Below are 25,856 nucleotides of genomic sequence, written 5' to 3' on the forward strand. Positions count from 1 at the left end.
GACATTGCGTAATATATTGTAAAAACATTCGGGCCTCACGGCCCTCATGTTGTTACAATATATTACTTAATGTCTCGCTCTCGACCATTAAACAATACATAACAGAGATGTATATTTTTATCACCCTCTACACTCGTGGTTTCGAATCCCCAGTTGTACGTGACAAGCAGTAGGGTCGCCTGTCAAACCTCGTGGGTTTTCTCCAGGTCCTGTGGTTTCCCCACACTGCTAAAGACCCTTCGCGCAAGCGAATTATTGAAATAAAATTAAACAATATGTTAGTCCCGAAATGACCTAGTTTGTGTCGAGTGGACGTTAAACCCCTTTCTCTCTCAATCTCTGCTGTGTACAACAGCAAGACGTTAAACCACCTTTCATTTGTCAGACAATAGTGATCATTTTCAGCTTTTTACCCGGTAATATAGCCTCGATCGCCCAACCCCAAATTGTCAACCATCTCTCTCTCTCTCTCTCTCTCTCTCTCTCTCTACACCCCGGGCAAGACTAGTCGATAAGTGATGCCAATGTAGACGCAGTCTATACTAACAGATAGAGAATTAGTAATATAATAAGCAGACCGTTACCGATTCAATGACGTCATATAGCCTTGCTATTACTGATCATTGTTATGATCAAATATATTTTGCAACGAACAAATATAATTAATTTATACATCAACACTCGATTCACCTAATTATTGAAAATTGAGACAGCACGACATTTTACACCACAGTTTGCTGAATTTCCAGAAAACCACAAATTTGTACTCATCGTAAATTCAACCTGAAATTGAACCACAAATTCAATGTCTGTATCATCTCAATGAATTGACGAAAATGTCTCAATTTGAGAGAGAGAGAGAGAGAGAGAGAGAGGTCAATATGGTTCAATTCTTATTTCTATAATTTGCTCTCGCATATGAATCTCTGGATGTCGGAGGAGACCGTGGGACCCAGAGAAAAATCCACGAGGTTGGACAGGCGACCCTACTCTTTGTCATGTACACACGAGGAATCGAAACCGCGCCACTGAACTCAATGACAGACATCATGATGCAACGCACACGAGTTAACCATTCAGCCACCCAACCACTACTCGCTGCAAATAATTGAACTCCCAACAAGCTTTGTTGTAAATCGGCGTGTTTTACGTCACCTTCAACCTAGATATGCAGCATTGAAATACAGTTTCACATAAATCCTGTCTGATATTCATTACCTTGTCTGTCTTTTATTCTGACTGTATTTCCATTATAGGTGCCATGTTTTTGAGAAAATGGATATCTGGAACCAAGAATAGAAGTGTTATTGTTGGTTGTAGTGTGGAGTTGGTTTGGAAGCTACACATACAAAAAAACGATGTTTCCATTTATAAGGTAGGCCTCAATTAATGTTCCGATGTGCCATTTAAAGCAATGTGAGTCCCTCGCAAACTACGATATTGGGAAAGTCGAATCTAATAGGAACATCAGTTCAGTTCCGTTCACCATTTACAAAGACACGTGGAATTGGAATTTCCTCGATCTACGCTACTCGAGCGTAAAAAGACCCTGCCATCTTCTATCGGTAGCGGAGAAACCTGTTAGGTTTATCCAGCGTCGATATTTTGATTTTGATTTCTTATTAAATGTTAAATAATCAATCTGAGTACATATTAGCCGTCGATTAAGTCGTGAGAAATTTTTGATATTTTAGCGAAAATGCAAATGGCGCATCGGGACTTTTAAATTAAAATGCCGCATCGAATAAAAACATTTTATGTTAGATATACCTACCGCACAAGAAACACACATGGCTTGTATACTAAAATGCATACAATACATTTTCACCAATATAAAACGTGGTACAGCATAGAATAACAAACGAAATGCAATTTTGTTTTATGGTACCTCAGCACCAAACGGGCTTTATTGCGCCATTAGCTTGATAACGTTGCGAGAATGGCCTTCGAAACGTCGCCCAAATAAATACGAAGCTGTTTTCCCTAAGTTTGTGTTATAGTTTATTACATTAATGACGAGAATGCAACACTGTATTTCACAAATCATTAAATGTAAGTAATGTTAACAAATTATTACAAAACAAATAAAATACTCAGGATTAAGGGCATCACAGGTTTATAGAGCACACGAAATCTGAAAAATAATGAAGCAAATGAAAATAAGATTACACTATACTTACTTTATGTTTAACAATACTTACTTTTATCCTCACCCAGTGCAATATCAAAATAAGATTACACTATACTTACTTTTATCCCCAGCCGTTGCAATATGACAATACGATTACACTATACTTACTTTATGTTAAATAATACTTACTTTTATCTTCACCCATTGCAATATGACAATACGATTACACTATACTTACTTTATGTTAAAAAATACTTACTTCATGTTTAACAATACTTACTGTTATCCTCACCCATTGCAAACTGAAAATAACGATTAGAATATGTTCGCAGCACGTAGCCATAGACACGTTTATATCTCTATTAAAGGTTGCAGCGAACGAAAGGGGTATTAGTGGTGGAAGCAAAAAGTACCAGATAAAGGGAAGACAAACAGAAAAAATAATTCTTACTATAAAGAACGCAGCAAAAACTGATGACGGTGTCTACAGGTGTAGAATAAATTTCACTGATGAATTCGCAGATCTGCATCTCTCTGTCAAAGGTAGTTATTGGTTCATTCCCCGACTGTGATTCTTCTGATACTGATTTCCATTGCACACACACACACACACACACCGACACACACACTGCGTAAACACAAAGCTGTGTTTTTGATTTCGAAACGCACAGTTGAAGTAATTCTTTGGGACATTACATTTTCCACAAGTTGTTACTAGTTGTGACCACAGAGCTAGAAGCCTTAAAAGGTGTCTGAAATAGGTCATGGTGTACTTATTCCTTCCGGGACATCTCACTGCACACAGCTGATATGATTTTTTCGTCATCCGTTTAATGGTACGTTGTTTGTTTTCTAAACAGCAGGACGTTAAACCCCATTTCATTTCGTTTGTTTTCTCCTTCAGTGAACAAGAAAAACGAGTGTTGGCCCCAAACCCACTAGCCACACTGGTTTAGATGTTCACTTCTCCTAGCTTATCATACAGTCTAATGCTAAATTTGGCAATATTTAATATCGAATTACTATTGAATTTAAAGATTTTCAGTGGGTGGATAGTTCACCAGCAGAGAAACTTTATGTTGGAGATGATGTAACAATGACGTGGAAATATGTTACTGATTATTATGATAAAAATATTTCAGTTTACAGACGAGTGTCTTCAATCGTAAGTTATTATATATATATTAATTTCATTTGAGCATATGCGTTATTGCGTGACAATTAAAAAGCAATATTCCTGGTGATTAAAGAGTACGCGTTAGAACACTTGGAAACCCAAGCTCTTGTTAGGTGTGCGACGCACTATGCGTTAAATACTTCGCCAAAGCTACCCCCCCCTCCCTCCCGCTTTTAAATGTGTGTCTGTTACTCAATTCAGTGACAAGTTAATAGTGGTGTTAATAATAATTATGACTTTCATATTGTTTCTCCTTTAATTTCGTTCAGTAAAATAAGGGTTATTATTGGTATGATTGTTTTTGTAGACACAGACAGAACGTCTTGGTAAATGGGAACATGATATTCTGAGGTATACACGAGACGATCGAAGGCTTGGATTTTATAAAACAGCGATTGAAAATGGCGATACAGAAAAAGTAATGCTGGCGATACACAATACAACTGTTGATGACTTTAAATATACATACAACATCAAAATAGATTTTACTCAAACATGTACCAAACATGCACAGTCGATTAAACTTCTGGAAGGTTAGTAATTAAATAAAACAAAACAACCGTAAAGATAATCATTAATTCTGGTACACTTAGAGGCGTAATTGTGGTTATACATATTCTGTACATAAGAATATTAAGAGTAAAAATATTAATACATTATGGATGATAAATCTTAACAAAACATTCTGGCAGTTAATTTGTCTTGGGCACCACATTCGCACCGATATTTATGACTTCTTTATAAATGTATATAGATGTGAAGATTTGTTTCTTTCAGATTACAAAGCGTATAGATAACTGTATACCAACCAACACACGGGACAGAGCGTACAGACATTTTCAGGGAGAGTTGATACCCTACCTTTGATTATGTTTGAGACAAATGTGTCCTTTTCAGAAGATGATGTGATAATTCTTCAATATCTATATGAAGAGCCCCGGGGAAAAACGATCTAAGTCACTTTTTCAACGAACCTCATGTAATGGCGCCATCTGGTAGCAAATTGTATTAGCTGTCTGTGGAACAATCAATTTCAGGTAAAAACGATCAAAGTCACATCGAACCAACGCCCTTCTGAAATGGCATCCCGGACAAATACGTCCATCGTACCCTTTATTTGACCTTAAATTGGCTGAAAAGTGGAAGTCAGTTGTTGTACTCGTCATTATTCGTATTTAACATCATTTTGAAGTTGTAATTAAACCCATTCGTTATTATGTTCGCATCAAACATTCTCGTCCAAAAGTCTGTTTTGCCTTCTATGTGAAAAGACAAAAATGTGACTTAGATCGTTCTTCCCCTGGACTCTTCATATGTAGGCCTATTTTAAGTTGTAGCAAGAATCGCACACTAGGCAGAGTTTGCTTTATCCTTCCCGCATTTATGATATTACTGTTACTCGATTATTTCAGAATTCCACTCATTATTATCTGGATTTAGGAAAATCACTAATTAGCGTACTAATTATTATTTAGACCCATTATTTCAGCCCCGCGTGTCTACACCTCGACACCAGAAATCAGAGGCGACCTAAGTGACGATATTTATTTTGTATGGTACTATAAATATAGCCATCTACCAACTACAATTAATATTACAAGATATAACATGTCAAATAAAGAGGTGAGGTTACAAAACAATCTTCTTCATTATTGTAGGCAAAAAAAAATACACAGCCAACCAGTCGGAGCAGAGCAGTAGTATGTTAAACCCCATCTCATTTAATCGGGGTTGATATTTGATACTCGTCACTTTACACTCCTCCCCCCACCACAAAAAAAATCAGTCCTTTATTTTGTCATGTTACAACTCAGAAATGCGATGCTTTTAAAGCAATAATGGCTTGCTCTTGTTTTCTTTAATTGTCTCCTTTTTAATTTTTTTAAAGATGCAAAATATGCGCTATTGGCATAAGAACCAAGATATTATAATGGTGGATTTCCGGAAGAGACTTTTGTTTTCTAAAACCATTACCAATGCGTCACAAAGTATACAAGGGGAGATAAATCTAACATTACTCAAGACAATACCAAGTGATTATGATTTAACATATGTCTGTTATTTAGCCTTTGATGACTACGAACTAGGCTCGGCAAAAGTATACCTTAAATTAAAAGGTAAGCTTTCATTTTTTAAAGATGCAAATTATGCGCTCTTGGCATAAGAACCAAGATATCATAATGGTGGATTTCCGATAGAGACTTTTGTTTTCTAAAACCATCACCAATGGCGCAATGCATCAGAAAGTATACAAGGGGAGATAAATCTAACATTACTCAAGCCAATACCAAGTGATTATAATTTAACATATGTCTGTTATTTAGCCTTTGATGACCACGAAATAAGCTCGGCAAAAGTATACCTTAAATTAAAAGGTAAGCTAATCTCGAAACGTGGGAACAAAAATACGACATGATTTAAATGCCATTGCTATATAGTACTCTTCTCTGTGACCTAATGTAAGGAAATGTGATACGCGAACGCTTCAAAAATGAAATGAAATGGGGTTTAACGTCCTACTGTTCTGCTCCTAAACTGGGCTAATGAAGACGGGCATACGCCATACAGTGTGCTATGAGGAAATTTTGCCCGGGCAGCGGCGCTACGGCCTACTCTTATATCGAATTCCAACTGCAAAGGGATCTTTTACGTGCACGCCAATATGTACACCTGACCTCGGTTTTTCGTACCATCCAATCGACTAGACAGCTGTCCTGCGTCACTGACAAGGGAAAACCACGCCGGAAAATCTGGATGAACTTTCTCGGCCAATGCAGGGATCGAACACCCGACCTCCAGGCTAGCGAGCCAGCGTCTTACCCACTTAGCCACGTGATCCGAACGTTTCAAATGAATAGTAAGTGTTATAGAGAGTAAAATATAATTGTATATCGAACATGTATCCCATCTTTCTTAGTCCAGTCGGAAATGATATGAAATGGGGGTTTAAAGTCCCACTGTTTTCCTCCGGCTGAGCTAATGAAGACGGGTATACGCTATAAAGTGTGCTACGAGGGGTATTTTGCCCGGGCAACGGCACTATGGCCTACTCTTATATGGAATCCCAAGTGTCCGAAGGACTAGACAGCTGTTCTTGCCAGGTCCTCCTTCCTGCACCTCTGAGCCACCGTTGCTCCCTAACCCAGTCGGTATCGGAAAGTAAGATGTTAAAACCAATTTCATTTGTTTCAAGAATACACGAGACGTGGAAGTATTGCCGTTTTTGTAGAAAACATAATGCTGGAAACGTTCCAACAGTATATAAATATACTGAAACGTTACATATTTACAAATTTAAAACACAACTGTCCAAAGCCCGTCTTCATTAAACCTACATGTATTTCATTTCATCTTGTCAAAAGCGCAGCACTTTATCAATTAACTGAAATTTGTCCAATAAATTGTCTATAATGAGTTTCAACAGCGAAATAGTGATCATACATCATTGATGTGCTATTTAATCCACTGGAATTGTGTTTGTGGTTTGATGACTCCGAGATTACCATCTACTCAGTAGATGCGACATCTGTAATCCAGATCCAAACTATAGGCAGTGGGTTTCGTGCACGGGGTAGGACACGCTATAACTTTGTTGAACGTGTAATATCACACGTGTAGCTTAACCAATGTTTGTTGTGTTTCTTGTATTTATTTTCCCCAGATGAAGAACCGAAAGAAATTGGTACCTGGACAACGAGTGGATATTTCAAAAGTATGTTCAATTCGGTTTATAATGCCCAGTTCATAAACCTCATTCAATAAAGATATAGGTTAATAAAATAACAAAACCCATTTTAAACACTATTCTATAAAGATATTAATTAAAATGTTACAAATATAACCAAACAGTTTATAAATATCATCACTTAAAGATATTATGGTTTAAAATATAAAAATAAACAGCTTATAGGAAATGATTGTATTATAAATAGACTTGTTTTCAACACCAATTGCAATAACCAGTTTATAAATATCATCATTTAAAGATATTATTGTTTCAATTATAAAAATAAACAGCTTATAGGAAATGATTGTATTATAAATAGTCTTGTTTTCAACACCAATTGTAATAGCCAGTTTATAAATATTATCATTTAAAGATATTATGGTTTAAAATATAAAAATAAGCAGCTTATAGGAAATGATTGTATTATAAATAGACTTGTTATCATCACCAATAGCCAGTTTATAGATATTATGGTTCAAACTATAAAAATAATTAGGTCGTGGACTGGAGCGAGTTATTGTTTACGCTTATAGTGCTGGTAATTTTTCTGCACTGAGTAATTTAAAAATACATAAAATGAATAATGACAGTTGTTTACACCTCGCTTTCCATGAGTGATTGCTTTTAATTATTTTGTTTTCGCGGACTTGGTCATTTTTACCACCGTCCACCATAGTAATGCGCCGGTGAAAAGGTTGGAAGAATTTGCAACTAAACGTCCTGGTCCCGGGATATCAGCCAATCAGCAATCCTAAAAATCGTCATTACGCGAGTTTTAACGAATTATGAAGTGCTTTACCCACCAAGCAATCAAGAAGGAGAGGAGGAGAAAATTGCCATTTCTTATCGTGATGTGTTTGAAGGTAAAGTAGGCTTAAAATAATTTTCTTTTCTGTCTATCTCTCTTACAATGAAATGACAACGGATTTTATTCTTTACGTCTATGCCTAATTCACACAGATACATGTTAGGCTTAAACAATATTTAATATATAATTGCACGAAATATACAATAAATACAGGGTAATAAATTATATGGATTTGGAAACAATAAATGTTTGACCCAATGTCTAAACTTGTTTTGATATTGCAGGAGATCTAATTCATACTGACCAGATACTGTAAAATGTTGAAAATTAGGCCATGCATTTATTTTTTTCGAAATATAAACTTTATTCACAAGTTGGCTGTAATTTTTAACTTTTTGTAGGCTCAAAAGAAGAATTATTGAAGATTTATGCTTACCACTTCAAATGCTATCTCGCTCCTGTGATAAGCAATGGGTCTAACGTTTGGAAAAGAGAGCCTTGAAAAGGGCCGCACCAGCAACACCAAAAATAGTCTCTCAACTCGTCACATCTTCTACCACAATGTAACTTGATCAGTGCCCAGTTATAAGCATCAAGAATGCCGAGTGCAGTAGACGAGCTAATAAAGGTGTCAAAATTTACAGCAAGGACCAAAACATTCCACAGCAGTGATCAAGTTTTCTTAGTAATGGAACAAACAAGGAGGCCCTTGGCAAACTATAGAGTCTTCTACACCAGGTATAATTAATCTGTATGTTACCCATGGAAATTTATGTACCAAATTAAGTGCTGATAATGATGTCCTAAATATAGAGATTGTTTCTGAATTATTCCGGATCATGAAGAGGAAGAAACTTATTCTCCATGCTAACCATGCTTCTACTCCGATGTTTACAGACATAGTTATCAAAAGCCCTGATATTATGTGGCAATCATATTTAACTTTCCATTATTGTGGACATTATGGCAAATTTGTTATTTTACACCGGGGAAAAAATAGAAGTCGAATAATAACCTTACTAAAAGTGTTTCAGTCACTTGGGCGTGAAATTCCATTAGCCTTGGTTGGACTTCATACATTCACTGGCTGTGATTCAAAAAGCTGCTTCCAAGGAAAAGGCTAGAAAAAGCCTTATGAAGTAATGATTAGGAATCAGAAATACGTTCAAGCCTTCATAAAACTTGGAAGTAGATTCATCCTCGATGAAACCCTCATATCACTTTAGGAGAATTTGTTTGTGATTTGTATATACAGAAAGTTAATAGTGTGCACAGTGCCAGATATAAATCATTCTGCTTAAAAATTCTTCTGAACACCCCCCCCCCCTCTTCCCCACCAACTAAAGATGCCGTAACTATCAGGCTTCAATCCATAGGCATTCTATGAAAAATGTTATTTCCCGTCTTAATTGGATTTTGCTGTCGCAAATAATTTGAGATCTTTCAAACATACTATTATGCATTGTTATTGTTGTGACTGTTTTTCTAGAATTATCTCCCTGTTGGGCTTGTTAATAAATACAAAATTAACAATGTTTTTGGTCTTATTTTGTGCATTGCCTTTAGGGGATATCAATTGCTATACTCTCTTCACCAACATGTAGCATTGTTTTGCCTGTCAATCTTAGACACGAGCAATAACCAGTGGTTGATCGAACATTTCTTCAAATCTGCATATTTATGTTGGTTTGCCATGCACCAACTTATTTTACAAAATGATGAGAAATTAAATTTTAGTATAGAGGCCTAATGTAATTATGACCTGATGGAAATGATAGTTTGGGGACTCATAGGTTCATTTGACCCCTCTCCAAACCACAAAAATTTGTTTTGGTCAGCTAAGAGTTATGTCAAATTAAAATAAATAACGCTTTATAGCTCTGAGCCATATGTTCCCAGGCCTTCCCCAGCAATTATTGAAAACTGCATGATTATCTTATCGGTGAGTGTACGCATAGATAATACCGTAATGACGCTATTTGCACTGAGTTTAAAGCTCAAATTCAACGTTTCTACGGTTTCATGTGTGCCCGATTATCCTGAATCAATTTCTTACCAATCCTTGTTGACACACCGTTTCCACAAAGCCTAAAATGGCAATAACCAGCCGTAAGAAATAATTATTTTAGTTAAACCGATCACGGCTCTGTTTATAAAAAATGATCACGTGACTAATATTCACATGCCGCAATCCAACAAGTTTCATTAGTCAATTACTTGACCGCGTAGCAACTTTGTGTTGTGGCGAGAAAAAATATAATTCTTATTCAGATAATGTTATAAATATTATACACACTTTCGACGAAATGTGGAGTGTGTTAGTTAACATCATTTTTGCCGTATCTATCAATTTAAAAAATTGAAAAGGCAGTCCCAGGCGTTTTAACGAGAGTAAAGATCTAGGCCATTTTATCTTGCCCAGTCCACGGCCTAAACCAGCTTTATATTATAAATATATTTGTTACCATCACCAATAACGTTGTATTATATTAATAGATTTTGAATTGATGCCGATAAAATTATTGTTTTCACCACAATCGCTTCCATTGCATTATATATTGAAATTATCGGATTGCTTCATGACCAAGAATTTTTTTGTAATTTTTAGATACAGTTAGTGCTACTCCACTGGGTTCTACGGGCCTGCTCATGAAGATACTCTTTATTCTCTTACCTTCCTTATTCCTCTTCGTGACAGTTCTTCTGTTTGGATACGTATATATCCGTAAGTAATGATTACTGAATTAAGGTCATGCGTCCATTATTGATATATCCCAAGTGACTGTGAACTCCTCAATGTAATGGATTCAAGATATTTCTTATGACTTGGAAAATTAAACTGTAGCGCAAAAATGATTAGAAATGCGCATAGTATAAAATAATTTTATTCTACCAAACACTTGTTTGTGATGATCACAATGCCTGAAAATCTGATGCATATATATATATAACTGAATTGTCGTAATGTGAGTTTTTATTCTCTAGGTTATAGAAGAACGCAGCATACACGACATGAACAGTCAACGACCAACAACAGAGCTGAAACATTGTACGAAGAACCGTACGAATTTCACAATAGTGATAATACTGCAGAGCATGTAACACGTCCACGATCTTCTGAAAATGAAGAATTCAGCTTTGAATCAACAAATATTGATGATCGATCAGAATCTATTTTAGAACAAACCAACTCTAGCCAGTCGTCATCAGACACTGATGCTGATGGATATCTGAAACTTACAATAAGGAAAAAGGCTGGACATGTTCGGAATGATTCATTTAATCATCCCGTCACAAGTATTTCTCAAGATGAAGACCAGACGATCTATTTGACACCAGTTCATCTTTCACCTTTGGATTAGACATTGTCGTGTACTTAAGGATGTATGATTAAGACTAGATACTAGTCTCGAAAAGCGAGTTAATATACATATTTGTATCGGGCTATGCACAATCCCAAAGTGTTGGGGGTTTTTTTTACAAGAGAAGTGGTACCACTTAAGGCAAACAGTTTGTTCAAATCAATGTACAAATCTACAGATAATGCTGAAACAAAATTGTTTGTTCACTTTTGATAAATCTTTAATTGCATGAATTGGGAGACAAATCAATGTACAAATCTCCCAATGATACCGAAATAACATCTTGAGCCGTAAATAAAATCATACCAACAACAAAATAACTATCTTTATTTTCGACAACACAGGGTACTCAGAAAATATCACGATTAATCGGTCTGTTGGATTGTAAAATAGAACAAAGAATTGGATTGGAGCTTTTCATGAGATACATACGCACATACAACAGCTTTATCTCAACAGCAGCTTACCCGAAAGGAAAACTTCAATGTTTATCAAATTTAATAAGGGCCTAGAATATTTCAACATATCTAATCTATCGTGTTCACAAGTTTTTCCCCGACAAAGAATATATTCGGTGCGTATACAATGGGGGTTTAATCAGAATTGAATTCAAAATATAGTCTTATTCCGGATTTAGGCGTCACCCTCAATTCGCCAACAACCGAACTGAATCTTAAGCTGCGTTCACACTGCATGTGCATTCAATGCGAATTCCGGAGACCGGCCTCCGGAATTCGGATTGGTTTGTCCCGAATTAAAAGCGGTGCGTCATATTACAACTTATTCGGATTGAATTCAAAATAAAAAGCGCCACACTGAATGCGCAGTGAATATCATTCATATCCAAGATGAATGTATGGAAGGGTATCGCTGCCAATGTTAACTGCTCTGCGACAATGTCGTTTCCATTAATAATATGTAACCAGCGGCTGCCAGGCAGGATACGCCCACATTTTCGAGAGATGGACAGAGAACAAGCAAAAAAGAAAGTGATTTTTCGTACAATCAAGGGCCATAATTCAGAAAATTACAATTCGATATGCGCAAATATGGAAAGGAACCGAGATCTTTGGGTTACAAACTTACATTTCAAGTTTCAACAAAATCGGATAAAAATTGTGACCTCTATAGGGTCCACAACCTTGATATACCATATTTTTTTTACCTTATTTGAGAACAAGGGGCGGCCATTTTGTCTGTCAGTTTTGGGCTGATTTTCACAAAATTCTAACACAGCCGTCCTTAGGGTGTAACGGTGATATAATAATACGGTTTTTTTTAAATCGGATAAAAATTAAGACCTCTATAGGGTCCACAAGCTAAAAACGCGATTTTTCGTACAATCAGGGGCCATAACTCAGGAAGTTACGTTCCGATATGTGCGAATATCGAAAGGAACCGAGATCTTTGGGTTATAAACTCACATTTCAAGTTTCAACAAAATCGGATAAAAATTATGACCTCTATAGGGTCCACAACCTTGATATACCATATTTTTACGCTATTTGGGAACGAACGGCAGCCAGTTTGTCTGTCAGTTTTGGGCCGATTTTCATGAAAAACGAACTCAGCCGTACTTAGGGTGTAACGGTGATATAATAATACGGTTTTATAAATCGGATAAAAAATTATGACCTCTATAGTGTCCACAAGCTAAAAACACGATTTGTCGTACAATCAGGGGCCATAATTCAGGAAGTTACGTTCCGATATGCGCGAATATCAAAAGGAACCAAGATCTTTGGGTTATAAACTTACATTTCAAGTTTCAATAAAATCGGATAAAAATTGTGACCTCCATAGGGTCCACAACCTTGATATACCATATTTTTATGCTATTTGAGAACGAACGGCGGCCATTTTGTCTGTCAATTTTGGGCCGATTTTCACGAAATTCGAACTCAGCCGTCCCTAGGGTGTAACGGTGATATAATAATACGTTTTTTTAAATCGGATAAAAATTATGACCTCTATAGGGTCCACAAGCTAAAAACGCGATTTTTCGTAAAATCAGGGGCCATAATTCAGGAAGTTACAGTCCGATATGCGCGAATATCGAAAGGAACCGAAATCTTTGGGTTATAAACTTACATTTCAAGTTTCAACAAAATCGGATAAAAATTGTGACCTCTATAGGGTCCACAACCTTGATATACCATATTTTTACGCTATTTGAGAACGAAGGGAGGCCATTTTGTCTGTCAGTTTTGGGCCGATTTTCACGAAATTCGAACTCAGCCGTCCCTAGGGTGTAACGGTGATATAATAATACGTTTTTTTAAATCGGATAAAAATTATGACCTCTATAGGGTCCACAAGCTAAAAACGCGATTTTTCGTAAAATCAGGGGTCATAATTCAGGAAGTTATAAGCATACATTTCAGGCAGGATACGCCCACATTTTCGAGAGATGGATAGAGAACAAGCTAAAAACGTGATTTTTCGTAAAATCAGGGGCCATAATCCATGAAGTTACAGTCCGATACATGCCAATATTAAAAGGAACCGAGATCTTTGGGGGGATAAACCTATATTTCAAGTTTCATTGAAATCGGATAAAAATTGTGACCCGTAGACTGTTCACAAACAATCGTGGACGGACGGACAGGGGCGACGACAATATACGTCCACATGAAAATGTGGGCGTATAAAAAGTACAATGTACAAAGTCCTAATACCGATAATGATAAAGTCATAATACCTCTAAGGCAAGAGTTAAATGTATAACGTCAATTAATGTTAAGTGTCAAATGACATGTTTTGTTGGAAAATGCTTTTATTGACGTGTCTACATTTTACATCTCTTACATTACATTTTACATTTGCGCTCTGCCACCTCTCATTTGTCCATCACGCTTTCTACATAGCATCTTTCGCACAGAATCAACTTTCAAATGCAAACGTAGGATATCACGTGACTTGTTGACACATACGGAAACCTGGTACACTATAAACCAGCACACTACAAGGATATTCACCGCACGATAACAGTAAATCAAGCTGGCACACTATAAGAAACTATCTAGACGACCGTGCATAATCCTGAATGCGCCAGGAAATAATTGATAGATTCAAAGAGCCAAAATAAAGAAACATACTTTCCAGTAATTTCGTATTGATATTAATACCCGTATTTTGGGGTCTTTCTATAGGGTTGAGTACAGCCTAATTAACTTTGTTCCATTTGAAAAAAAAACAATAAAGGGGATATTCAGAAACAATACAAAACTGCGGAAATGTACTGCTGTTTTTATTAGAGGTAACCAGTGAATGTTAATAACAGGTCAATTGCCTACACATGAACATAAACAGTTCATATGGGCGGCTTATCTGACGGCCTCCATTTCATTCGCAAAGAGATACACTGTCAAAAGTGAAAATGGACGTTTTTGATTTTTGTTTTAATAATGAGTAATTGCTCCACCAATCCTCAGACATTCAGCAATTCGTCGTGGCATGCTCCTAACCAATCATCCAATCACGATTTGGGGCAATCTGACCCACCCCTCTTGCAGTGCCACGACCAATTCTTGCAGTGTTGTCGACAAACACATCTCCCGATCAAATTAAACGTAAGACACTAAAGCAAAGATACGCTAAACAGTAAATCTTATGCAAGAACCGATAGGAAAGCAAACTCAAGCGGAGTGTGCAAGCCCGACAGATGACTCAAAATACACTTGGCGCATGTTTTCTAAGATTTCCGAGTCAGGCGGCAGAAAACAGTTTTATATGGTGCATTATAATGTACTATGATAGCTGTAATATATGAAGGATAAGATTTATGGATATCCGGAACAATTTATGGCGTTTATTATTAGCATCATGCATATGTCTTTAGTTGCGAAAATGCTCCAGTGTTCGTGCTAATAAACTTCTTTAATGGACATTTCATCTAAATTTAGCCTAGTTAACATTGGATCTCATTATGTAGACAGTACAGGTGTTTCAGATTTCACCTGATCAGTGTTTATGATAGACACAGCAGAATGTCAATATATCATACATTATGCATAACGTACACTATCATTTACTCTGGATAGCGCATGTCATACTATGTTATAATATCGCGACTAAAGATAATTTGGATTAACCGCTTGTTGAAAAAACTTTCAATAGTCCTTTTCGAAAAAAAAAAAACGGAAAGTCGATGGCCATTTACAAGAGGTAAAATGAATAATGAAACCACTGAATATCGACTCTGTTCCTTTCGAAATTCATACTTTTCCAAACACCATGTGGTAGTTTGTGGGATCAAATAATGCACTGAACTTCTGGTCGGCCTATGGATATTGATGTTGTCCCATATATACCCAATATATCTACGTATTTGGCTTTTAGTTACTTAAACAGGCATTATGCAAGAGCTAAATCTGTCTAGTGCAGATCTTTCCTTAAGCCTTAAGTGTTACATAAACTATTAATTAACACGATTAGACCAAAATCAAGTCTCGATGCCATCGGATAGGTCTGATTTTAAGTAGATTAGAACGGTTCAGCCAGTTAATAATTTACCATAAGACTGATGACGCCAGGCTTAGTCTCGAAAAACCAGTATGGTTATGACGATCAGTGCACACATCTTGTTATACATTTTTAAAAAAGCTAATATTTTCGCCCAGAATATAGTAATTTGAATGAAACTTTCAATATATTCATTTTGCATTATCTATTTTTTAACTATTATAGCAATAACGGTCAGCTCATCTAAATCTTACATAATGTATCTTTAATCGAAAACTTTTTCATGAAGTAGCTAAATTCTAGGCATCAGTAACCACGCTGACAATTGTAACAATATTTAGTTTAAAATAGATGTGTGTTCACATCAATATTAATTTTGTGTTGTACTTGAAATGCACTAGTTTGTGATAATTGTGTTTATCGGAATTACAGTGATATACAATATATTGTAGACTGAAAAAATAGTTTTGGACAATTTATGCATATTTACACAGTAACTCGGTGGTTTTAATTGCCTAAAGTTATAATAGTCTATGATCACATATTATGTAGGTAATTAATTTATAACAGAGAACATGTATACACGTGTGTTAATCTGTTGCATATGGCTATAATTTAGGAAATAATCTCGGGATAGATTAAGATAATTAATGGGCAATTGTTACTTATTGACTATTAAGTTGAGGATAAAATGTTTTGACTGTCATTTTATAAAACGGAAACATTTAAAGTTGCAATTGCAAAATTTTCAAGTTATATTTTTAAAATGTATTAAAATAAAGCCTTAAAATAGATGGTATCCATAAACAGTCCTACCTTGTTAAAGAATAATCCTATTAATCCTATAATTCGCTATTGCCAGCTGAGAAATTGGCAAAAATATCATTTTTAACTTCAAATTCCAACGTTGGAAAATGGCTGCCCCATGTTGTCAATAGCAAAACAGGGGAGGTAATTGTGTTGTTATTTCCTGTGTCATAGATTTTTAAGGGTGGGAAATAATGCCCATGATCGTATAATAGTGATTTGATAACCTACTGAGCAAAAGACATAGAAATAATTATGTTTTGACTTTCTTAGAAAATTTGAAATTCTCGCTTTAAAGATTGGTCTTAGTTGTACAAATATTGGCCCATTTTCTATTTTACAATCCCGTCGACGGTTTCGTACTCTATCCATAAGATAAGTGCCCGTTTCTCCGATGTAAAAATGGCGAAGGTCATTACAAGACATAGTATCTGAGGTGTTTTATGTCAAAATCCATATTGCCGTTGACGCTAAAACTGAAAGTTGAATAATGAAAATTATATTTTCTGTTTGGCGCTATATGGTCGTAACATTTACATCGAACATCGGGACATTTAAATACATAACAAAAAGCTTGGGTTAGAAAGTGTTTCAGATTAGGTAGCTGTCTTTGCGATTGAACGAATTGGATATTGCCGTAGGAGCAGAGCAGTAGGACGCTAAAGACCATTTCATTTCACATTTAAATAAATAACAAATAAACAAATCGACCACGTTTACTTAATTCGGATAGACATCAAATCATAAGCTATATATTTCTCTTCTACAAATTGAATTTTTTAAATAATGATTTACTACTAGAATGTAAAGAAAATTGTTTCATCAAAAGGTACAAACCAGAATTAAATAAATAAACGGATATTATAGTAACAGATGAAATAATTCTCTTTTTACATATTATTTACTAAATGTGTAAATATTATTATGTTGTATTTAAGTTATATTTATAGTAAGACCATGCCGTTACGTCTATTGTTCTACATACTCTTTCATAAATGGCCTGAAGATGTTCATTACGAACAGAAAGTACTAGCCGTTAAATTAGTATTTTGGTGCATTTCTTTAATTTAGTTTAGCCTATATATATATTAGCTGAGAGTTGTATTTACCTATATTTTATACTACTTGATTATCAATTTTCAATAGCAGTTTACAATGGTGGCTCAGTAATTGTTAGTGGTGCTGGAACAGCGGCTTGCTTTTCGGATAGACGGGGATGTGTGTACACATTGGCGTGTACTGTGTTCAATTTCTGTTTTGGACGAGAAAGTTCATCTTGATTTTCTAGCGTTGTCCTATGGAAGGAAGGAAGGATAACGTTGCCAATATTACAATGTTCACGGTGCAAAATACATATGTTAGCAGTTCAAAATACGTAATTTAGTTTTACAATTTGCTAAGATGGACATAATATCTATATACAAGGAGCGTTCCGACACTTATTGTTATTAAAAATGTATATGACTTGGCCGTACTTCGGAAATACAAAAAGATACGCAAAGCAGAACTTCTGTTAATTTTCCTGCTGATATCTTTCAAGTATTAATCCCATAACTTGGTTTAACGGACGGATTCATTTTAAAAATATATTTTTTATCGTTGATAAACAAAACATTTCTTTATTCAAAATTATTACATTTAATACTCCACTTTATCTAAATTCCTATTTTATTGAAAATTCTCTTGTTTCCGAAACGGATATCTTACTCCGTTCATAGACGAGTAAATCTCTTTTTCTTCAAAAATGCAAAACGGAATCCATGAAACGTACTTTTCATTATTCTGCATGTCTTTTATGGAATAATCTGCCTTTTGATATAAAGATGTGTAAAAATGTTGAAAATTTTAAGATTAAACTGAAAACTCATTTATTTTGCACACTGAAGGAACCATAATATTCAACTGATGACATACTTATTATTTTAACTTGCAACTGCATTCTATCTTATTTTGTGTGTAATTATAGTGTTCTTCCTATATTCTACTTGTATAATGTATATGTTTTGTAGTTTGGGAGTGACTTCCCAAACTTCCAACTTTCAAATGCTATTGCATTTCAAATGATTTTGAATTTATCCTAATATTACATGTATATATGTCTTTGTAGCTTAGGAGGGACCTATGGAAGATTAGTTTTTTGGGGTTTTTTTTTTGAAAACTAAATACGTTGCCTCATTAAATAAAGTTATTATTATTATTATTTAAATGTATATAGGAAAATATGGAAGAATGCATAACTATAAAAAGTTCGTTATCTCGACCCTACATTTGGAAATTAACAAGCGTTGTATTCCGTTGTTGCCGTGCTATATGATGACATCATTGTTCAATCAATATACACAAACAAGTCTAGTTTCTTGCTTTGTTGTATTATGGCGCTATTATGCACGTATAAATATATAATAATACTTTAACACCAGGCTGGTCTTTGGGGTGTTTTTTACACAAGGTAAAAGCCTGTTGACTATTAAAGCAAAACGTATGTCTCAAATTTTACTCTTGTGTGAAAATGGCCACCGTGGACTAAACACAGTTTGATAGAATTGGATATATTTTACAAACACGGAAGATGGATATAACAGATTTTAACTTTATTTTATTTATATCTAACTATGTTATACCTGATCAAAGTTCTGTGTTTTACACCAGTTGTAAATTAGAATGTGCCTTTATGACAGACGAGTGGACGTTAAACCCCATTTCTCTCTCTCTCTCTTTATGACAGACTATAGAGGACATCAGTCATTTTTCTATCATCCCGATACCATGGCCTGTATAATTGCACCAGATAGAATGTACTCTACACAGAATATGATTTACAGCCATGGATTTCAATATTGTATGAGTAGCGGTAAGTTTTATTATTTAAATAACACCCACCCCGCAACTCTGTGTTGTAATGGTGCTGACATGTACATAGTTTACAGTGAATACCTGGTGTGTGTGTGTGTATATATATATGTTTAAAACCACTGGTATATACTAGTAGATACATAATTATGGAAGCCTGTAACTACCATTCATAATTTCTACTTTTCGCCCCTTCAAAACACGAAAGTCGAAAAGTAGAAGTTACGACAAAATGTGATGCGACAGCACGCTATACAAGCCAAAATCGACTCGAAAATAGAAAATTAAGAAATAATACACTGCGATAATAGCGCCCCTCGTTTTTTTCCTAATTTCTTATTTTCGACTTGCATTTTGGCTTGTGTACCGTCTTGTCCACTTTCGACGTAGTCATATTTTTGTATTTATTGATGTCAGTAAGAAGGCGCCAACACGCATACCAAGCCATAATGCAATTCGAAAAGTAGAAATTAGGAAATAAACACACGCGCTATAAGCGACCTATCATTTTGGCTTGCTGTCGTACTGGCGACTTTTCGCCTAGGAAGTTGATGTAGTCTCTACTTTCAAGGTCACATTAGAAAACGCGCACTGATAATTGAATTTGTGGTTTCATACCACATATAAAATATACAGGTTTTCCCGATTGTTTATTATTATTTTATTTCAAATTATATTATCCCCATGGGTAGGAAATGTAAGAACGCCATACAGTGTGCTATAAGGGAAATATTGTCCGGACAGCGGCAATACGGCCTACTCTTATATCGAATCCCAACTGTCAATGGATCTTTTACGTACACGCCAATGTGTACACGGGACCTCGATTTTTCGTCCCATCCGAACAAATATATCAGAATGAAGTAAAGTGGTTTTTTAACGACGTATTTTTAACTTATAATAATCACTGGTATTAAACAAGTCCTACAATTAAAACGTTCTTGATCTTTTAACCTACATACATGAGACAGTTGGAGTAAGTGTGGTGGTGCAAGAAAGAAATTATATAATGATTTGAATTTATTGTACATTTTACAGTGTTTAAATCGGTCTAAAATTCAATAAATGTTAGACAAGAATTTGTAACTGCGAAATGATTTGTTCAATTACTTATTTAATGATGTTTATATATATGGCTGATATTTTACTTGCTAAAAAATCTAGAAACTAAAGAATTTTTCAATTTTGCTAAGTTTTAAATCCGTCGTCATAACAAGCTGACAAAACAAAACCTGCTGCTCTGTTATCACACCTATTGGAAAAGAATAACAGTTGTTGCCAGAGTGTTAAAATCTAGTGTTTTTATTCCATTACATGAATACCCAGAGAAAGTGTGATGACATACAAGGATTAAACATGAAAAATATATATAAAAAAAAAAAAGCTTAGGGAAAAACAATTTTGAAAAAAATAAAAAAAACTTTGGGACAAAAATGTTTTGAATCTGACTATCTACAAGCCGATGTTTACCGGGGGTATAGGAAAGGTCAAAGGGCAATACTGTCTGTTTCGATTTTGTTTTTTATAATCATCCAGTTCCAGTTTATAAACTTCTCCCTTGAGACATTGACCGAGACTTTTTATCTTTGGCTGTTTGATGAATGTACTTTTCTGTGTGCTAAGGTAAATAATAATATGTTTATTTTGTAGTTTATATATGTGAACCGAATCCATGTAGTAATGAGTGGGAAACATGTTTTCCTGTTGATGATGGAATCGAATGTCGATGTATTAATATTCTAGATGATAACAGTAAGTAGATATTATTTCAGACAGAGTATCTTTAATTACAGTTTATTTATAAGCAGTCGAGCATGAGCAGCCGATGTGTCAACCATAGTGGTTTAGGTGTAAATAATTATTTAAGCATTGCTTGCTAAACGTAATTATTAACTGTGTCCACAATTATTTGTGAACAGTCTACAGGTCACAATTTTTAATGAAACTTGAAATATAGGTTTATCACCCTGCGATCTCGGTTCCTTTCGATTTTGGCATGTATCGGACTGTAACTTCATGGATTATGGCCCCTGATTGTACGAAAAATCACGTTTTTAGCTTGTGGACACTATAGAGGTCACAATTTTTATCCGATTTGCTTTAAACTTGAAATGTATGCTTATAACCCAAAAATATTTATCCTTTCGATATTCGTGCATATCGGAACGTAACTTCCTGAATTATGGCCCCTGATTGTACGAAAAATCGCGTTTTTACCGTGTGGACCCTATAGAGGTCATAATTTTTATCCGTTTAAAAAACCGTATTATTATATCACCATTACACCCTAAGGACGACTGAGTACGAATTTCGTGAAAATCGGCCCAAAACTGACAGACAAAATGTCCACCGTTCGTTCTCAAATAGCGTAAAAATATGGTATATCAAGGTTTTGGACCCTATAGAGGTCACAATTTTTATCCGATTTTGTTGAAACTTGAAATGTAAGTTTATAACCCAAAGATCTCGGTTCTTTTCCATATCGGACCGTAACTTCCTGAATTATGGCCCCTGATTGTACGAAAAATCACGTTTTTAGCTTGTGGACCCTATAGAGGTCATAATTTTTATCCGATTTAAAAAATCGTATTATTATATCACCGTTACGCGCTAAGGACGGCTTCGTTCGAATTTCGTGAAAATCGGCCGAAAACTGACAGATAAAATGCCCGACCTTCGTTCTCAAATAGCGTAAAATATGGTATATCAAGGTTGTGGACCCTATAGAGGTCACAATTTTTATCCGATTTTGTTGAAACTTGAAATGTAAGTTTATAACCCAAAGATCTTGGTTCCTTTCGATATTCGCGCATATCGAATTGTAGTTTTAGCTTGTTCTCTATCCATCTCTCGAAAATGTGGGCGTATCCGCTGGTTTTACATTGTTTATAGTTCCAGTTATAACATCAACGAGTTATCCTGTCAATTATCCGGATAATGTTGCTACATACTATCTTGTAATATATGAAATGAAGTGTTGTTTAATGGCACATCTGCTCCAACCGGGCTATATTGCGCCAAACATATGGTGACTTTAACGAGCAAATTAAAACGATATCACATAGATTTTTTCATATATATATATATATATGTAAATAAAAACCAATATCACAGAAAATATAATTAAAAATAAATATATCAAGTCCTTTACATATATAAATATTTAAAACGCAAAATATGATAAATATTAGTTCCTTTAGGAACTGTCTTTGAGCGGACGATGTCCACTGACAGTGTGTGAAATAGCTTTATTTAACGTCCGCTTCCACCGAGGTGATATCGCAGTCAGTTCCTATCCGGCCTTATATAGCTGCAATATGAAAATACCACTCTTCCCCACCTCTGTTCTAAGGCTATTTTGGAATCCTTACCTACTATTTTTCACCTTGATTCTACTTTATTCGCCAAAGGAATCATTCCTTGCCACAGCTGACACACGTTTATAATGATTCAACACTATTTTCAAGTAGAATTCTGCGATTATAAACATACACAAAATACGTTTGATCTGATTGCGAGACTCGAACATGCACAAACTGCATGTTTTTTTCATCGCTAAATTCTACTTGAAAATGGTGTTGAATTATTATAAATTTGCGTCAAATATAGTAACAAATGATTCTTTTTGTTGGAAACCAATGAATCGTGGTGAAAATAGAAGGTTAGGGTTCTAAAACAGTGCGAGAACAGAGGTGGGGAAGTGCGGTATTTTACCGTAATTTTCATATTGCAGCTACATAAGGCCGGATAGGAACTGTTAGTGGACATCGTCCGCTCATAGACAGTTCCAAAAGGAACTAGATAAATATATACAATTAAAATTTTGAATAAAAGTTTGTCTCTTTTAATAATGCTAGCAATTTATCATGTAACTCCGGTTGAGCAAATAGCTGACATGCTGACTGGCAACGGTAATATTTAGATCTAATATACATACTTGAGATGATTGCACTCACTTGTAATATAAACTACCCAAGTTATGTACAAGTAGTCGTGGATGAGTGACCATAACTTTGTATATGCAATTATTGATTTAACCAGTATCGTAAGAATTAACTTCGTTTTACATTGTTATATTTTCAGTAATAACATCACCGAATTACCCTGCCAATTATACAAATGGTGTTACTAAGTGCTATACTATAAATGGCCGAGCTGGTCAGAATATCAGACTAACACTTGACGCCAAGCTTGGCATTGAAACAACAGGTGGAGAATGCAATGGTCCCCTGACAAAAGGTGATGATGGTTGTATATATGATTATCTAGAGTTACAAGGCTTAAGGTATGGTGGTATCTCAAATCTACATTTGCCGTTGTCAATAACAACTTCGCTTTGTCCTAGTAAAACATGTGAATATATAACGAATCGTACTTAATGCCTATACATCGCATTTGTTAAGTTCATTGAATGAATCGTATGTATTAAAATAAAAGCAACTGGCACATGTTTGGCTATGACGAGTGGTGCCGAATTGAAATGTAGTACTGCGTTCACTTGACTACGGCGCGGTGTGTCAAATAATTAAGATTATCCAGGCAACGTGATTCTCAAACTAAATACAAGTTGACCACAGAATCCAATAATAAGATCATACATGCATCTGATGCATGACTAAACGAACAGAACGCAATGGTCGGCTTCTACAGTGTTCATTATTCGACTACCTGCATGATGTGGATGTTAGAGGCGAGATAATTAGAGGCGAGATAATGACCATTTATTTTCAATTATAGGCTATAAAGGCCAAAATAAAAAAGAAATACCGGTGTTAATGGTTACCCGACCGACACTATTTGTGTTATCCAATCGCCGACGCTAAACTTTGTTTTCTTATTTCCCAGGCTCTATGACTCAACCTTGGTTATTTGCGCTAGAAAAATTCCAAAAGTGAAGTTTTGGTATTAATTTCAAGAACCTAACTATGTATTTATCCTAAAAATACTATAGGCAATAGATAATATACACCCCGCGTAAAAATAAAGTGAAGTTTTTGGTATTAATTTCAAGAACCTTACTATGTACTTATCCTAGAAATACCAGGCAATAGATAATATACACTCCGCGTAAAAATCTATACTAATATTTGTGACTGTCGTTTGTCTGTCTGTTTGTCTGTCTGTCTATCTGTCTGTTCGGGGTTGGCGGCTACACTAGGTCTGCCCCGAGTCTGAAATTTGGGGTATAGGGGTAGCTCAGACCGGGGAGTAACATAGGCCAGGTGGCGTTAGTCTACCACTTCCGGTTTCGGAGTTATGACCCCAGAGCGAAGCGGGTCTGTTTTGGGTTGGGGGTTGGCGGCTACACTAGGTCTGCCCCGAGTCTGAAATTTAGGGTATAGGGGTAGCTCGGACCGGGGAGTAACATAGGCCAGGTGGCATTAGTCTACCACTTCCGGTTTCGGAGTTATGCCCCCCCCCGAGCGAAGCCGGGTATCCTGCTAGTAAATAATAAAAATGTAAAATATTTCCCGATCGACTCTATTGTTTGTGGCCAAGTAGCCGTAACACAAAGAATATCAATTGGATAAATAACTCATCATATTTTATATTGAATATTTTATAGATATTGTGGATCGGTACCACCAGGCCCAATCATAATACAAACAGGTTACTCCACTACTGTGAGATTTAAAACAGACGGGAGTGTAAAAACGGGTTTCAAACTCAGCATTACGTACACAAATGGTATGTACCAAGTAATGTATTACATTCTTATACAAGCAACCACTGTTATAAGTACATCGACAAATAATGTAGTTCTTTTTTCAAAATTTTTTATATTTATATATATATATTTATATATATATATATATATATATATATATATATATATATATATATACTCTTCAAAAAAAGCAGGCAACGACTGCAAGTTTTACATCTTGGCGTTGCTTGTTTACTTCACATTTTATCTACAGACATGTGAGCGACCTCCACGGAAACCTTGACATTGAATGAACCTTGAACTTTGCAATACGATTATCACAGGTAGACACTTTAGCTTGAAAGTGCGAGACTTGATATTCGCGACGATCGAGGAATGTATGTGTGTGTGTGTGTGGGGGGGGGGGCATCTTCAATAGAAGGCTTGATATCTCGCTTTAACTACGTACATCTTATCAAGGCCTTCTCGCAATACCCTGCATATTTCGGCACTAATTTCGTTTGGGAACAAGGCCAGCTTGTGAGCCTATCAGATTCCTTGATCGTCGCGAATACCAAATCTCGCGCTTTCAAGCTAAAATGTCTACATGGGATAATCGAGTTGCAAAGTTCAAGGTTCATTCAATGTCAAGGTTTCCGTGGAGGTCGCGATGTCACAACCTCTGATTGGACGCTACTGCTCACGTGTCTGTAGATAACATAAGTTCGGGAATTGTGATGTATTTGATTAATCAATCAGTATTGATGTTTCTAGTGAGTTACCCACAGTTCCGTGCACCTCACGCCAAAACAGACCGATTCATTGGTTAATCCCTCACATCATCCAGAACGCGGGTTATATAACACTCCTTCCAGAACCTAGT

General features: G+C 35.6%; 1 protein-coding gene across 1 annotated transcript; it reads left to right on the plus strand.

The window, feature by feature from the left end:
• The first annotated feature begins 1,260 nt into the window (after positions 1–1,260).
• Positions 1,261–11,465, plus strand: LOC126811233 (uncharacterized). Its single transcript, XM_056103218.1, has 9 exons — positions 1,261–1,375; positions 2,500–2,674; positions 3,169–3,296; positions 3,616–3,841; positions 4,798–4,931; positions 5,197–5,425; positions 6,970–7,020; positions 10,452–10,568; positions 10,829–11,465. The coding sequence occupies exons 1-9, from the start codon at positions 1,262–1,264 to the stop codon at positions 11,203–11,205; spliced, it is 1,551 nt and encodes a 516-aa protein (XP_055959193.1). The 5' UTR covers position 1,261; the 3' UTR covers positions 11,206–11,465.
• Positions 11,466–25,856: the final 14,391 nt, after the last annotated feature.

This window comes from Patella vulgata, chromosome 1 (genome assembly GCF_932274485.2).
Source record: "Patella vulgata chromosome 1, xgPatVulg1.2, whole genome shotgun sequence".
Classification (NCBI taxonomy): domain Eukaryota; kingdom Metazoa; phylum Mollusca; class Gastropoda; family Patellidae; genus Patella; species Patella vulgata.

Excerpts from the sequence above, each read along its gene's own strand:
- LOC126811233 (XM_056103218.1), top strand. The coding sequence starts at position 1,262 with ATGTTTTTGAGAAAATGGATATCTGGAACCAAGAATAGAAGTGTTATT. Across the intron at positions 2,675-3,168 it reads TCTGCATCTCTCTGTCAAAG|ATTTTCAGTGGGTGGATAGT; the intron begins GTAGTTATTGGT and ends TTGAATTTAAAG. Across the intron at positions 7,021-10,451 it reads AACGAGTGGATATTTCAAAA|ATACAGTTAGTGCTACTCCA; the intron begins GTATGTTCAATT and ends TGTAATTTTTAG.